This window comes from Chiloscyllium plagiosum, unplaced genomic scaffold (genome assembly GCF_037043375.1).
Source record: "Chiloscyllium plagiosum isolate Xiang-an unplaced genomic scaffold, Cpla_swu_hap1 HiC_scaffold_26, whole genome shotgun sequence".
In the NCBI taxonomy this organism is placed as follows: domain Eukaryota; kingdom Metazoa; phylum Chordata; class Chondrichthyes; order Orectolobiformes; family Hemiscylliidae; genus Chiloscyllium; species Chiloscyllium plagiosum.
Genome location: NW_028270164.1, coordinates 17,064,140 through 17,080,757, shown reverse-complemented (window position 1 = coordinate 17,080,757; position 16,618 = coordinate 17,064,140). Strand labels below are relative to the sequence as shown.

Genomic DNA, 16,618 nt, shown 5'->3' with positions numbered 1-16,618 from the left:
GATTGGGAGCTGCTTGAGGATCCCATGTCCGTGCAGCCTTTAGGCCAATGACAGCCTTTTAGTTGTTGGCTTCCTGTAGTATTGCACATTGCAATGTCACCCATCTGAATGGAAATAGGAATCATGAGGAAAAAATGAAATATGTGGAAGGAGGGCTCTTCTTTTAAAAAAAAGAACTGAGAAACAGCAGTTCAAAGACAAATAAGAATTGCACATTCTTCATGGGAAATCAATTAGTATATTAAAATGCTGCACGTTTTGTCTAATTTCAGGATTTAATATTTTTATAGATCAACTTTTACAATAGAAACTGGCTATGTAAGCATTTAGTTTCTCATTTTGAAATCTTTTTAAAATTAAGTTATATTAAGCAACTTAAATGCATCAGCAAATTTAGTGGAAACATTTGAATTATCAGCTATTTGACTAAAGAAATGTTGAATTAAAAATGGCAGTGTTGCTATGTAAACTTTTAACCACTCCCAGTGTAATGGTTTGCTCTCTGCTTGGGATTTGCCCAGCCTGCCCCATTCAAACAGCAAACTGTTGAGCCTCTTCAGGTTAGACTGAACTTTTTAACTGTACCTATCTGCTTAGTAGCCTGTAAATTGTGTTAATTTCGTCTCCCAAGCTGCCAGCACCTCAGCGGCATACCTCTCCTCCAGATCCCAACATCTGTATTGGCGTTGTGGGGCGTGGGAAAGATGTCAGTTAGTGTCATTGATGTAGCAGAAAGATTTTGTGGTATTCAGCAATTTTAAGAACACTGAGCCAACGAAGCAGCCGTTATAAGGAATGACCAATAGCTTCTGTGTTTGGTAGGTCTTTACATGGAGGTGGAAGCATTCACATGAAGTGGGACTAAGGCAATTGGTGAATCACAAACATGTGAGGGGATGTACAGGTCTTGGGTCCAGAAGAGGTCACAGGGTCTCTTATGTGGTGTTAGTGTCCCTACCTGTGAGCAAGGATGCCCAGGTTCAAGTCCCACCTGATCCAGAGGTGTGTCATAACATATCACTTGATTGGAAAATATCCAGAAGGGTTTAGAGAAGGTGGAGTTACACTGTAGAGGGTTTTAAGTTTGAGACAACACAATATTGAGAGTCTTGGGAAGAGTGTGAGGGCAAATGATGACTTGGTGTGTGATAGGGTACAGCTAGCAGATCTTTAGATGAGCTGATGTTTACTGCTGCTTTACCAGGATAGGAATCTAAGCCTGGTTTGGTTTAACAGAAGCACCTATCGGTTTTATTGTGTAAGCTCTTGGAGGTAGGTGACGATTTGAGGCCAAAGTCAATTTTTTGTAAAGGGTGGGCTAGAGTTATGCAAATTGAAGCTCACCCCAGGACGAACAAGACATTGATATTTCAAACATTCCTGTTCAATCTCTAATAGTCAGCAGTGCGAAAAAACCAAATTCCATTCAGCACGCTTCGTGATGTCTCAGTGCTTAATAGCCAAGAATGTGCTTTTGAAGTGTTGTCGCTTTTGTAAGAAATTTATAAGTACCAAGTCCCAGAAACTGCTTTTAAAAAAAAAAAGTAGTAACTGTACAGTCTGTTATGGTGTTAGAAGAATAGTCATTGAGAGTGTATGTATTGTGGCAAGAGCTAAAGAAGCTGGCTTCAAGCTTCAAAGTTAGCTGTAGAAGGTTATGCCCCACCTATTACTGCTTGTCTAAAATCCGGTCTTGACAGTGCAGTGTGTGTGGAGAGTTCAAGTTGTAGGGCAGAAACTTCAGCATGTGGAAGCTGAGAGATCACAGAAGGAAAAAAAGACATAGACAGCACTATTAACAGTATGGGTGAGATGCACAAAAAACTGACAGATGGTGCTCATAGATCATAGGAGGGACAGATGGATACAGCAGATCATAAACAGTTGTGCAAGAAGGCGCATATTGAAGGGAGGTGATCATATAGATTTGAGAATGAGGTGAAATAGATGCACAAGCGCTGGGAAATGTCAGCACTGTGCAAATAATATCCATTAAAAATACAAGTTGTGTGTCAAACTGCAGACTAATTTGTGAATTTTTAGGATGAATGGAATTTAAAGCCTTGAATGTTTTGCAAAAGTGTCATTATTTATTGAACTTGTTCACAGGCTAATTAAGCTAATAGTCCAGTTTGGAAGCTTCACAAAGCAGGAGTATAATGAGACTAGGTTAGAGGGGATGAAAAAAACCTCTGGAATATCTTTAGAAAAAGTGCAGCTTCTGTCATTTAAATAGGATGTAGTACTCATGATATGGTCTCACCTTCAATGGGTGTTTGTAATAACTTATTGCTTGTCAAGAATAGAACATGCAAATAATGTGTAAACTGTATCGTAAAGCAAGGTTTAGTTAATTTGGTGAGTGTCATCATGGGCTGGTGAAAATGTTTTTAGCATCCAGCCTGCAGGAGCTTTGCAATACATGCTGAGTTCCACAACACTTTTTCCAAGATAAGGTTCTATATCAGAGCATGTCCTTCCTCCTTAGTTTTGTTTCCTGACTGAATTCTCACTTTTTAAAAATATAAATAGACATAACAGTTAGTGTTGAGCATTGTAAACAATTTGCAAGCAATTTGAAATCTGTTTTCTGGTAAATGTACAAATAACAGACTCTTGCTTTGTGTGCATTTAGTGCCTGGGAAAACCACCACGCTCTGTACAGACTAATAGTGGGAGGATAATGCTGGTATTTCAGTTCCTTGAACCGAAGTTTGTTTTCTATGTTCTAAAGTTGCATTTGTTCTTGAGACACTTGGTGGGGATGATCTGACAGAAGCCTGACTTGTCCATCCGCCCAATTAAGTGAAAGTATACCATGAAGAATGCATTCTGACTGTGCAAAGTATTTAGAGATGCGAGTGCTGGTTCAGTAAATGATTTATTGCTAGTCAGCTGGTCCCTTCATAAACTCTTTTTAAGTTCTGGTATTCTTTCACTTTAATGATCCTTGTTTCTCCTTCAGCCCACTGAGTACACTCCAATGAAGTATCTTGGGTTGTCTTTCTATGTAAAGAGAGCAGTGTAAATACAACCAGTTTGGGTCCATTTGCTACCAAGGTTTGACTAATTTTACTTCTGGAGTCTGAATAGTTTGGATATCAGTAATATAAACTAATGTAGCTATTGTTAATTTCCCGTTGCTATAGAGCAGAATTTGTAGAAAGTGTTCACTCTTTTATGAATGATACACAAATGATCACTAGCATCTTAATCATTTTACAATTCTCTTGGCTGATCGGAGTGAACCTTGATATACTGTTTGTTTCAACTCTTCACCATTTGACTTCAAGAAGAAACCAACCCATTTGGCTTTTTTGTATCACTGTTGCTGCTCTTTTGTGCATCTGGTTCCCATAACAACAAACTATAATTTGTTGACTTCAGTGGCGATTCTTCTTGATAATTAACAGCAGACCTGCATCCTATTGACTTTTAGTGTAGAAAATAATTGCAGATTTGCAGCAAATATATTCTAATTCTGTGGATTTTCAACAGCGATAGCTTTTGTTTCGTTGCATGATTGATATGGGTGCCATTTCTAATTCTTGGCTATCGGCATCTGTATCAACCAGAGCACAGCAAGTCATGAAATACAGGTGAATTATTTTCTCCATTGCCGCCTTTCCTCACAGCCATACAGCTTTTACATCCCAGTCATGAAATGTTATGTCTGCAGATGCCAGCAGTCCTTGTGGATAATGGTCTTGTATCCACAGATTGATGAGAAATGTCAGCACAGTTCTCGTCACATGTGTGACTTAATTAAAATTCTTGCCTATTAATTGTTAGTACAGGTGCTCGATTCCTGTGTGGTCTGACTCAATCCAGCAATGTGGCTCTACACGAGTCACTGCTGTGACTCAAGTGGCCCCATGAGACATCAAATAGTGCTGATAGTAAAGGCAAGGTCATAGTACAAGCCAAGGCTTCTTCCTGACTGTCAGTGACATACAAAACAGTAATCTTGTCTGGGTATGCAAATGGTGAAAATAGACTCTACTGTGGTGTAGGGTATCCTATATGGTCACTAACATTGGATTATCACTTTAAATTCACTGACAGGCATCTAGTATGGCAGTTCATTCTGATGGAATGGCAACTCTGTAAATGAATCCCTGGGTGCACTGAGGGACATTTATGATTCACATGCATAAGGTGTAGCTGCAGTTTCATATGCATTGGTCAATTCTAGGCAGCAGTTTTCCTTAAGTATTTTCTGTAAGTGAAACTGTTGTACCAGGTGGCTCATCACCTTCTCAAGGGCAGTTACAGAGGGGCAACAAATTGTCTGTCATTACCAGCAAGGCCCCATCAATTAATTTAAAGGAAACTGCCCAATATCAGGGAATTAAAGGCAGTACAAGTTGCAGAAGAACAAACAACTTGTACATGCAGCTCCGAAACAGAGCAGATTTGAAGAAGTTGACTGATTTGTGATGGGAAAGGATCAAAGCAAGAATTACAGGGTTGAAGCATCAGAGCATATTTAAAATTTGCACACAGTATTGTGTGTACATGAACCCAATAAAGGGAAATCTCAAACCTTTCCTCTGTTCTTCCAATGTACCTTGGAATGGATCATCCCTCTGATTCTTCTATGGATGTTGCAACATTTGAGAGGTCTTCTCTCAACAGTTGATCTGCTCAGGTCCAGTGAACTCCATTTGGTTTTGGTAACTTCACCCTGTTGAGTTTAGAGTATACATCTCTTCATTCACCGAGAGAATTACCACACTGAAGACAATGCTATGTCATTTGTTGATAAACCCTACTTCATTCCTTTCATCACATGAATTGGGCAGTGTTTAAATCCCCATTTTTCAGTGCGCCTATTTCCTTTTGCAATTCCTAAAATGCTCCAGAAAATAATCTTTCGACTGTGGGCTGTGCAGGAGTGGCCGTGGATAGTTCATAATTTTGCTTTTTCCTGAAGCAACTATATCAATGAAAGTGAAAGTGTGCTGGGAGAGAGTTCACAACTGATTCCACCTCCAGAGTTTATGCCCAAGTCTTTGTCAACTTCTTCTCTTCTGTGCTATCTTAGCTTATGGAAGGAGTACCGATGTGGGAACCACACCCAGTTCCATTGAGTGAACTGCCAATGTTTTGCCTTAACAAGGAACTAATTTGCATATAAATAATGTGGATCTACTTGCAGTTATTGCTGCCACTCCCTGATCTTTGTGTATCTTAAAACATTGTCTGACCTCACTTTCTCTACTTGTTTGTCTTTAATCCATTGTACAGTTGTTTTCCACAATATCTTTCCGAAAAAGCTGCTCTTTGAGGTCTCTCTTCGTCTTTTGTCAGTCTCCCTGATCTTCTGTTCCTTTAATTTTTTACCATCTGAATCTGTTATCCTATGTTTATCCCCATCCCTGTCTTGCAGTACCTCCTCTCTTTCCCTTGTGGGCTTCTGATTTTTGACATTATTGATCTATGTAAAATAAGTGAAGTAACCATAGCCCCAAAGAATGATAGGGCTTCTCCCTCCATGAGGCTGTTTGTTGTGGCTTAACCTGAGGGTGATCCCATCTCAGGCAAGGGGCAAAAGTTGGGAAGGCAAGACATGCATGGTGACCTCGCCTGCTGTTCATATCATTCTTGATTGCACGCCAGTCATCCAGCTAACTGATCTACATACCTTACTGATGTTTTACACTTTCATGCAGCTATTGAACTTCTGTTAGACATCTAACCCCCTCTCCACTTCATTGCATCACTGTCTCTTTCCCTCCTTTGGCTTCCAATGATGTTAACGTCTCTATATCACTCAAACAGATCTCTCATAGTGGGCGGCACGGTGGCACAGTGGTTAGTACTGCTACCTCACAGCGCCAGAGACCCGGGTTCAATTCCCGCCTCAGGCGACCGACTGTGTGGAGTTTGCACGTTCTCCCCGTGTCTGCGTGGGTTTCCTCCAGGTGCTCTGGTTTCCTCCCACAGTCCAAAGATGTGCAGGTCAGGTGAATTGGCCATGCTAAATTGCCCGTAGTGTTAGGTAAGGGTAAATGTAGGGGTTTCGGCGGGTCAGTGTGGACTTGTTGGGCCGCAGGGCCTGTTTCCACACTGTAATGTAATCTAATCTAATCTCTTTTTAATGATGGCTGAAATCTGTGCACATTTTAGCAGTGAGTTTGAAGTTACAGTGTGTATAGCAATTCAGAGCATGTACAAATGGATCATATTGGCCACACATAGGAGAGCTGGGTTTATTTTTAAGTATTTTAATTGGACTGCAATGGGAGATGCGATGGCTGTTTCTTCTTCAAAATACATTTGTCTTTGAATGGAAAGTTAGCAGAGCAGGGAATGACCTGATAGCAGCCTGGGAGTTAGAGTAAGTGGAAGAGTGCCTGTTGAGTGGTTATATTGCAGGGCAAGATCAAATTAAGATATTTTGCATGGTCAAATTGGGCCAGAAGTTTGGGAAGGCTTTCAGTAAAACAAAATTTAAAATAGCATGGCTAATGAAGTGGAATCTCATTCTTATTTTTATGAGGCAGGGGAAAATGCAGCAAGTCACATCATTACATAGAAAACTCCCTAAAGTTGTCAGAAAGGAATAAACAGGCTAATAGTGAAGACGCTTTGAGAAATTAACAAGGTCAACTGCCTCACTTTTATATTGTGGGACTATACATTATATGCATAGTAACTACAGATAGCTTAGCTTAGCTTAGCTTATAGCAATAGTTTTTCGAGCATTCCCTCTGGGAGAGGCATTTATCGAGGATGTAAGATGTCATATGAGGCATCTCTAAATCCTGGAGCAGGAAATAATTAAATGTTCTGGCATGAAATCAGTGCATTTACAAGACTTTTCTTTATAAAAATCTGTCCGGAACATGCAGCAATTGTCTAAGGTTTTTGATCATCTTTTCTCTTCCTCAGAATTGGGAGATAATTGTCCTTGGGAAACTGAAGTGGGATCTCTCAGCCATTACTCCAAACGATTTTATTGAACATATCCTGGGGAAGCTGGCTTTTCCAGTGGACAAGTTGGAGCTTGTTAAGAAACACACTCAAACATTCATTGCCATGTGTGCAACAGGTATTTGCTGTTTCACTTTTTAAAACAAAAATAAAGGAAATTTACTTTATAAATACAGATTGAGAAGCTTGAGATTAAAGAGCAGAAGCAATTAATTGTTTGGGGTGGGAGGAGTTATTTCTAAGTTTGCATTGCAGAATAAAGTTGCAAGTTATTTTGTTCTGTCTTAGAATGTGTAATAATAAATTAATGGTATTACCAGCAGGAGATCAAGGGCTAACTCTCTATTGTCCTTCAGCTGCATTACTAACCTGGGAGGATATCCACCATCGTGGTAACCATACCATCTCTGGCAATGATATATTTGTTTCCATTCTCTTCCCAGTCTTTATTAGTGCTTAATACAAAGATGCTCGCCAGACTTTCCGTAAGTTGATGTTGGGTTTAGTGTATAGGGGATGAGAAAGCAGATAGACACCAGACTGGCCGGCTGCTGACTAGTGGGACTAGATTAGGTTGGGATATCTGGTCGGCATGGATGAGTTGGACTGAAGGGTCTGTTTCCGTGCTGTACATCTCTATGACTCTATAACTTCTTGAAGATCACTCACAGTTGACAGTCAGCCCGTGGTGTGTTTCACCAAAGGCCATGTGTAAAAATGGCTTGAAGTAACTTTCTGCTTTCCCTTCCATGCAACAAAGGCGTGTCCTCTGTAAATAACCTGGTTTCGTTCTCCTCAATAGTGAAACTACATTTTACCAGATGGGGCTTGTTACTATGCTCTACCATACCTACATGGAGATTCAGCCAGTCAAAGCTTGTTGGAGCAATCAAAGGCCATTGACTACAAACTTAATTTTACAGGAAGTGCAATTTATCCTCTTTTGTTACTAGTGTGGACTGTACAACACATAATTTAGCACATTCCAAATACAGACACAAACTCGACGTCTGCCCAACCCTGCCCCTGCGATTTTGATATTGTCCCCCTTCGGTAAAGGGAAAGGAACAGACTGAATTACTTTTTTGAGAGTGAAGCCCAAGTAATATAGGGATGTGGTGGGTCCCACACACACCAGACTGAGGAACACAAATCCTGCATTTGGATGATGGCAATACTTGTTTCAGGAAGTTGCTTGAGCAGTATTAAATCCCTGAAATGGGGGTTTTTGCAACTTAGTTCACTTTAAGCTTAGGTGGTTGACTTTAAGCCCTTATGTCAGAGTTCAACACAGTCTTGACTGACATGGTTGTGTCACTGTGAAAGATGACATACAGGTATTGAGCTCAGGGCTTGTCTTCCAGATCCAGTAGATCTTAGATCCTATGACACTGTTTGAACGTGTTCTGGGCACTGCTGCCATTTTTGTCTCTGGAGGTTTGCTATCTGTGTAATGTAATTTGAATATAGATAAATTGAATAATTATTGGTAGCGGCTTGTCACTAAGTTATTTTAATCAGGCAAGTCAGACTTTAGAAAGTCCTGCAATTAATTCTTTTGTGTATCCATTTCAGATTTTAATTTTGCCATGTATCCACCTTCAATGATAGCAACAGGAAGCATTTCAGCAGCAATCCGTGGGCTTGGCATCCCATCCCGTACTCTTTCAGATGAGTCTTTGACAGAACTGCTGGCCAAGGTCACCTGCACAGAACTGGTGAGTTTGCAGCAGAATATTGTAACAGATGCAGAACTAATGAATTGGTAGACCCATCTAGTTTTGCGGAGACCCATGAGCTGAATGAAGAAAATAGGAGTGACTTGTCTCCAAAATGTGAAATTTTTATTTTAAATAGAAAGGTTTCTGCCTTCACGTTCAAATATAATCCAGGTAATAGTTTATCAAACTCTGTTACAATTACGTGAAGGAAGTTATAGGTAAAATTCCAAACCTGCTCATTGCTGGATGTTATGCCTTTATTTAAAGTATTGAGGATGACAAATCAAGGTTCTTTTTCCCCAATCCCAGCTCCCGGAAATAAACTGTTGCAGAACAGATGTCGAAATATTGCCTTTTCAAAATAACTTGCATTTATATAGTATCTTCATAATACATTAAAACATCTCATGGTCAGGTCCATCCACATTATGAAATACATTTGGACCTGAGCCACATGAAGATACTAGGACAGGTGACTAATAACTTGGTTGAAGAGGTATGATCTAAGGAGAGTAATAATGGTCATTTAATATCCATACTTAAGTTAATCATACTTTGTAATTTCCCTTTCCTGTTAAGTAAAAACCTTATTTGTCAATTTGTTAAATTCCTCCATAATCCACATTGAACATAGTTTTCCAGTTGTTACTGTACGTGAGATGTGTTTGGAAGTCTTTGGGTTGGAGCAGTCACTTGCAGGTGGTACTTTTTGAATCACTATACGTAGCTGTTTTGATTTGCTTCTGGAAAACTGGCTGAGCCACTTTGAGAATATTTTATGTTGAAGCTAACCACTTAAGCACTTCGCTTGTCAGTTGGATTTCAATTTTTTTATATCAGTGGGGTCAGTTCTGAAGTTACAGTTTGTGCTCGACTTCCTCCTGTTGAGAGTAAACTCAGTGACTGCTGATCCTGGGATTCAGTCACAGCAGCAATCTTCTCATCAGCAAAGTAACACAAACAGCGTAGTGTTGCTGACCAAATAATTGACGATATTAGTTGAGGGATAATGTTTGTCATTGCTGCTTGAATAAGCTCGTGGGACTCTTTTATGTCCAAATGGTAGCTTTAGTTTGTCATCTCATCCAGAAGACGGCACTTCGAGTAGTGCAGTATCCCTCAGTATTGCACTGGAACATCAGCCATTTGTATTGTGCTCAAGACTTTGTGCTGACACTTAAACTTTGAGTTGGCCAGTTAGAATAGTTGACTAGCACTACAGCGTCCTTCTGTTTTATGACAAGTGCCTTTTAAAGTTTATATAGATCAGTCTCTGAGAATACTCCGATATGACTTGGAATGTTGCACTGATGTATGTTGCAGACAGTTCAACCATACCTCTGACAGGGAGAGCCCTTTGACAACTGGAGTACTGGTAAAAGGTTTGGTATTACCCGATTTGAATCATGATTCAGTTCACAAGGTCTCTCTGCCTAAAATGCCTGCCAGTTCTGCGTCAGAGCAATTTATACTGTAAGTCCTCATGTATTCCATGATGTTGGGGCATTGCAACTGGTCAGCATTACAGGTTATTGAGGCAAAAGCTCCATTGGAACATCAGTTTTGGCAGCCTAAGTTTCATAGAATGCCTACAGCACGGAAACAGTCCCTTCAGCCCTTCAAGTCCACACTGACCCTCTGAAGAGTATTCTACCCAAGCCCATTCTACATTTACCCCTAACCTACACATCTGTGCACACTTTGGGCAATTTAGCATGGCCAATTCACCTGACCTGCACGACTTTTGATTGTGGGAGGAAACCCGAGCACCTGGAGGAAACCCACACGGACACAGGGAGAAAGTGCAAACTTCACACAGACAGTTGCCCAGGATTGGAGCTGAACCTGAGTCCCTGGCGCTGTGAGGCCGCAGTGCTAACCACTGTGTCACCGTGCCGCCATAAAAGGGTAATTCCCATACCGGGAGGTGAAAACCCAGGGATCCTAACCTAACCGCTAGACCATATGGGATCAACGGATGTGTTTTATTCTTTGTTCGGCTGGGCTGGCTGATCTTCATTGAGCTCTATTCCATCAGTGTTGCCAGTCCATTTTTACAGGTGTTCCCAGGACCCTTGTAGACTGTTTATTTAACATTAGAGGGTGTTGTCACTGATAAATATGCTTACCTGAGGCATGTTCTCAATACTAGACATTGGGTAACAATCCTGACCTTTGGATTCCGAGCCATTCCTCTCCGTAAACTGCCCCCTCGCCTTCATTCTGCGGAAACCCAGAGGCTTTGAGACCAGTTCCGAGAGCCCAGCAAGCTGCAGATTGATCTGGGAAGCTGCCTGGTCTGCATTAAACTCAGTGTTTCAGCATCATTCTCAAGTAGTGCATTTACCCACTAAGCCATTGGGGGAGGCATGTACCGGATATATCCAGCTATTCAGTGCCCTCCTCTGTGACATGCTTTGGAAATCAGATTGCCTGAGCAACAATTGCCTATTTAGTGCAGAATCTGGGTGATGCCTCATGCAAATTAGGATAAAGAAGAGGTCACTGTTGCGCTGTCAAGAATGATGCGTTGCTTTGTTGCATAAAGAGTATCAGTCCTCGAATTCCATGGTTGGGGGTTGTTTACGTGCAAGTAAGTAACTCCCTTCAGTATAGGAAGCAGTGAAGATATGTTCGCTGCACTATCCTGGATAAGTATATTTTGCACAGAAGTGTACCGATGCTGGTTTTTTTCCATGTACTTTAAACTGGTTGCTTTTATTGCATCTCCCTTTGTGATTTTTTTTTATAACAGAAGTGAGCTAAGGGGCGGGGGGGGGGGGGGGGGGTGGAATGCGGGTGTCGATTGGGAAGGAATAAGAAATAGCCAAGCTGTTAGCTGGATAGGCTGTTCAGAGTCTAGTTTCCTGCCTTGCCTTTGATCCTGGTAATTGGAACCAATTATGGTGTGACTGGCCCCAAAGGCCCTTGTTCTGCTATTCATTCTGCAGCAGAAAGACTGGGATGAGTTTACTACAGTGTATTATTCTTGCTCTTTGATCTTGCTTTCTGTCAAGCACTCAATACCACTGCTCCGCAGCAGTGTTACCTGCACTCCAGCTGGCTTTATTTTTTTTCCAAGAGTTGTTGTTCCCTTCGGTTTTCAACTGCTTTCCTCCTTGACAGCTGTTGAAGATAAAAAAAAAAGCTGCTCTTTGAGGGATGTGCCTCAGCATTGTGGATTGGAAATGCTGGAGCGAGTGGTGCATAATAGATGGCAATAGGTGAAAGGAATCTGGCTACTTCTAAAGTTACGACAACCGCATAGATGCAGACAAAACCAATAGCTTAGGTATTTGTACACTGCCTTGTGGGGCATTCTGGTTGAAAGAGAACAGATGGGAGGCTGCATTCATCTCTTTAGTGGAGTGTAGTATCTGACAAAATATCAAGACGATTAACTAGTGTGGCTCTTCTTTCCTTCAAATACAAAAGACTTATGAAAACTAAAACATATTACTGTAATAAGAATTCCACGTATGCAGTTGTCCAATCCCTGAATCTCTAGTAATAAAGACCTGGTGGATATGAATTAGTTCTGTATTGAATACTTGCTATGCATTTTTAGAAATAAGCTGTTTTGGTTTTTGTGGGTGCTTTTCTTCAAAACAAAAACTGAGTTTTTTGATTCTATGGATAGAATCGGTGAGGATGTGAGCTCTTTTTAGCACTTGACTTTGCATTTGTCAATCCTAAATGTTATACAATAATCACCAATGTTTCCATTGGTGCAGAAGGTGAGAATTCTTAGTAATGACGTAGTGGAGGTACTATTTTAGTTCACCACTTCCTCTGCAATTTGAACCTCGAAGCAGTTCTTTTAAATTCCTAGTGAGAATAGACTGCCCTCAATTTTTTTTTCAAAAATGTGGCACCAGTGAGACAAAAGTGTAGTCCACTTTATCATTCTAAACCGTTGCTACAGCAACACAAGTGCTCAACTACAGCCCCAAGACTGACCGTGCAAGTTTCTGCATTGTTGTGGACCAGGTCAAACCCCCCTCAAGAGCAAACGCAGTCCTTTAAAGCCATAGTATTGTCACATTGTTCCCTTTGCCTTCGTAGAACAACAGTCAGGTGATTGGGCTTGGAATGTTTCTTCTGGAACGATTCACCTTTCCATGCCCTTGCTTTCCTGGGGGAGGGCAGGAGGAGGGACCATTCTTGGGCTCCAGTGAGCTCTTGGCAGTCACCATATGAAGATATCACACTGTGGAAAATTGTGTTGGTGATGAAACAGCATCTTACCATTCCCTTACCCACGTATATATGTTAATTATATTTAAAGCTGCCTTTAAAGGCTAAACCGAGAACTCAACAAAAGGCAATAGCAGCTCAAAGACGGGAAAATGGGCAGCCCTAGATTTGATGTTTTTGTGGACGTTAAGAAGTTTTCTTGGCTTTAAAGAAAAACTGATTATATTTTTACTTTTCGTAAATCACTCTGGATAATTTAAGTTGCAAATGAATGTTTTATTTATACACCAGTTTCTCCTGGTTTATACAAAGTGGAAAAATTTCATTCTCGACTCTGAAATGCCCCATTTTCACTGTTTGACGCTTAATGGAATAGCTGAAAGTTAAGAGTCCCTTGTTAGTAACTGAACGTAGTGTATGGCTAGTCTGTGTGGCATAAAAGCAGTGCTGTGCCAAAGATTATATATTCCACATTAACACTTCTGCATCCACTTACCAGAGATGCCACCCATTTCTGGATTTAGCTCACTGCTCTAGGAACAGCTGAGCTTCGATTCAGTCTTTTTGTTTTAAGGAAAATCTCATTACTGCTATTGCCTGTTCGGGTCTAGCATGAAAATTAGCTTCACCAGTCGCCATCCAGTGCCTGACCGATAGGGCAGATCCTTAAGTGCAGTTCCACAAATTAACACTCTGTTGGTTATCCCAATAATGAAGACCACACAAATGGTTAAAACTCAAAAGGAACTGCAATTCTGGCATGACCTGAAGCTGGCAATAGAGCAGAGTATCAAAGGGTCAAGTGAATGAGCTTTGGATGAAATGGAAGTGCCTCATTCTAAAACCTTTTAGAATGACCACAGCACAGGAGGAGAGATCACTTAGTGCATTGTATCCAGTTTGACTCTGCATGAGCAACCCACCTAATCCCATTCGTCTGCCTTTTCTCTGTTGTCTTGCAAATTTTTCCTCTCAAGGTAATTTGGCAATTTATTTTTGAAAGCCATGTTTGAATCTGCCTCCACTGTGCACTCTCAGTGCATTCCAGATCCATACCACTGTGTGTGAGCCAATTATGTCATGTCGATGTTGTTTTATTTGACAATCTACTTAAATTGGCATCTTCTGGATCTTGATCCTTCCACATTTTTTCCTGATTGCTCTGTCCAGACCACTCATGATTTTGAAACTCTGCACTCCTGATTTGACAATCATTTCTTGTGGAACTAAAGCCCCAGTTAATGTTCTTTGTTTTATTAAGGTGTATTCAGTTTATGTTGAGCTTTTAATAATGATCTGTTTGCACTTCAGTACATTGTACCAATAATGAAGTATGGAGCACTGTTAGGGTTGGAACACAATGTTCCCTTGTTGGCAAGAAAGTTGCCTGCTATATTGTAAAGTAAGTATTACTCCTCCCTTGGGTCAACTGTGTTTGGATAAAGGAGTTGCTCCTCTGGTAGAGGGGAATGTTCATTGTCAGAAGAGGACCTAGACTGTTTAGTGCAGTGAGGCGTAAGAGTCCCTTCCACAAACTTAATTTGGCAATCTTTCACAGAGATGAGCTTTGTGACGCAGTATGTCAGCTGCTCCTATTAATAAAAGACTTCCCTTTACACTTTCTCTTAAGTATTCCGTTGTTCACTCCTTGACCTTCAACTAGGGAAGGGAATTTTCATGTGATTGGAAGTAAAGTATTCCCTTGCATTAAGACAGACCTCAGCTTGGACCTCTGCACTTAATGAATTTGGCACATTAACTGAAGCTGGCCCTCACATAGACTTTGCTCACCTTTCGAAGCTCAGAGCAGAGGTTGGGGGTTGTGCTGTTCCATTCCTGTTCCACTTGTCTTGGGTAAAATTGTGTATCTAAATTTCCAATATAAACTTCCCATAAAGAGGAGTGCAAAGTTTGAATATTATCCCTTGGGCTCCACCTCGCCTTAATAAACACAAATATCCAAGAATAAAATCATAAGTTGTTAAAGCATATGAGCAGAATCTATACAACAAATCCACTCTGTAGATTTCCTCTTGTGGTGATTGTGCAATTTAGTTGCTGTGTAAACTTTGACATGCGGAATGTGCAAAAACTCTACAGTAGCAGTTGTGATGGAATTTATATGTACAAACTTTTCACCGAGTTTGTATGTTAGCTGAGTTAACTCGAATTTAAATTTGTTCGGTGACCACTGCAGCCACCTACTCCTAGCTTAAAAGGTCACCTACTTTTGTTATGCATGTTCCTGCAAAATGATATGGTTCATGACACTGTGTAGGGTACTGAAACTGGGGAAATTTGGTGGTTCTCACAGACTAATTCAGTAACCTTTGCTGGGAATATGTTTCTGTAGTTGGTAAATGCACTGCCTTTGAGAAATCAAAACACTCCCCAAATTATTGAGTGACTTTCTTGCAAGCTGCTGTTCAGCTTGTGTGGGAACCAAATGGGGAAATTCGTGGTTGGGCACCTCACTCTAGAATCAGCAAAAGCTGATACTCTGTCTGTGATATGGTTTTAGATTGTTCTGTTTAACTCTTAGTTGAATACCATTCATATCTATGTAGGTGAACGTGTGACAGGGAGGGATACACCAATAACTAATTTTAAGTGTGAATTTATCGTAGAAAATTGTCCCAGGGAACTTCACAGGAACATGTTGAATAAATCTGCTATTGGAGAGGAGGAGAGATCAGTATGGGTAATGAAAAGCTTGAGTGAAAAGAGCAGTTTTTTTAAATTTCTCTCATGCCTCCTTAGAGATATTAAAGAAAGACATTCCTGAGCAGGGGCTCAGAAGGTGCTGAAGATGAGGCCAATAATAATGGAGAAAAGGGATGGATGTACACTCAAAAGACAAGATTTGGAGGAACTCTAAATTCTTGGAAGTCTATTAAGCTTACTGGTTAGACAGGTGAGGCCATGGAAGATTGGAAAACAAGGTTTACCAGGACAGAAGGGTCTTTTGTGGGATGAAGGTGTCTGATCTGAGAAGAAAGAGAAAAGCCTCTTACAGTGCCAGCTGACCTGTCGAAGGTGGATGCTTCATTGTATGGTTCAGGTCAGAAAGAATGGAGAATGAAGAAATGGGATCAAGAAATCAAGGATAACATAATAAAGGCTTCAGTGCCACTACAGGGTTGAGACATCATGCTTTGCTGGATGTAGCTGCAAGGTTTGTTTTCAGATGTTTCGTCACCGTACACGGTAACATCATCAGTGAGCCTCTGGTGAAGCGCTGGTGGTATGGCTCGCTTTTTATTTATGTTTAGGTTTCCTTGGATTGTGGATGTCATTTCCTGTACTTTTTCTCAAGGGGTGGTAAACTGGATTCAAGTTAATGTGTTTGTGGAAAGAGTTCCAGTTGGAATGGCATGCTTTCAGAAATTCCCGTGCGTGTCTCTGACTTGTCCTAGGATTGATATATTGACCCGGTTGAAGTGTCCTTCCTCATCTGTATGTAAAGACACTAGTGAGAGTGGGTCATGTGTTTTTGTGGCTAGTTGATGTTCATGTATCCTAGTGGCTAGTTTTCTGCCTGTTTGTCAAATGTAGTGTTTGAAGAAAAAAGCACTCTTGACTGGAGGACAAGGGGTAGTGTAAGTTAAACTTAACTAAGATATTATTCTGTTGCGATCTCAACTTGTGTTGTATCACCATGAAAGTGCCTGCCCTGTATACCTCCATCTCAGCTTCTAATGAAGAACACAACATCATTATTAGGATCACGTGAATTACCTGCTTTAAATGTGTATATTAGC

At 40.7% G+C, this 16,618-nt stretch overlaps 1 protein-coding gene across 3 annotated transcripts in view; it reads left to right on the top strand.

The window, feature by feature from the left end:
* Nucleotides 1-16,618, top strand: part of ccnd3 (cyclin D3) — a 307,734-nt gene that overhangs the window by 278,792 nt on the left and 12,324 nt on the right. For all 3 annotated transcript variants that reach the window (XM_087973524.1, XM_087973525.1, XM_043716554.2), the window contains 2 exons: nt 6,898-7,057; nt 8,515-8,657. In XM_087973524.1, the coding sequence (XP_087829650.1) occupies nt 6,898-7,057; nt 8,515-8,657 (303 nt within the window). The remainder of the gene's footprint in view (nt 1-6,897; nt 7,058-8,514; nt 8,658-16,618) is intronic.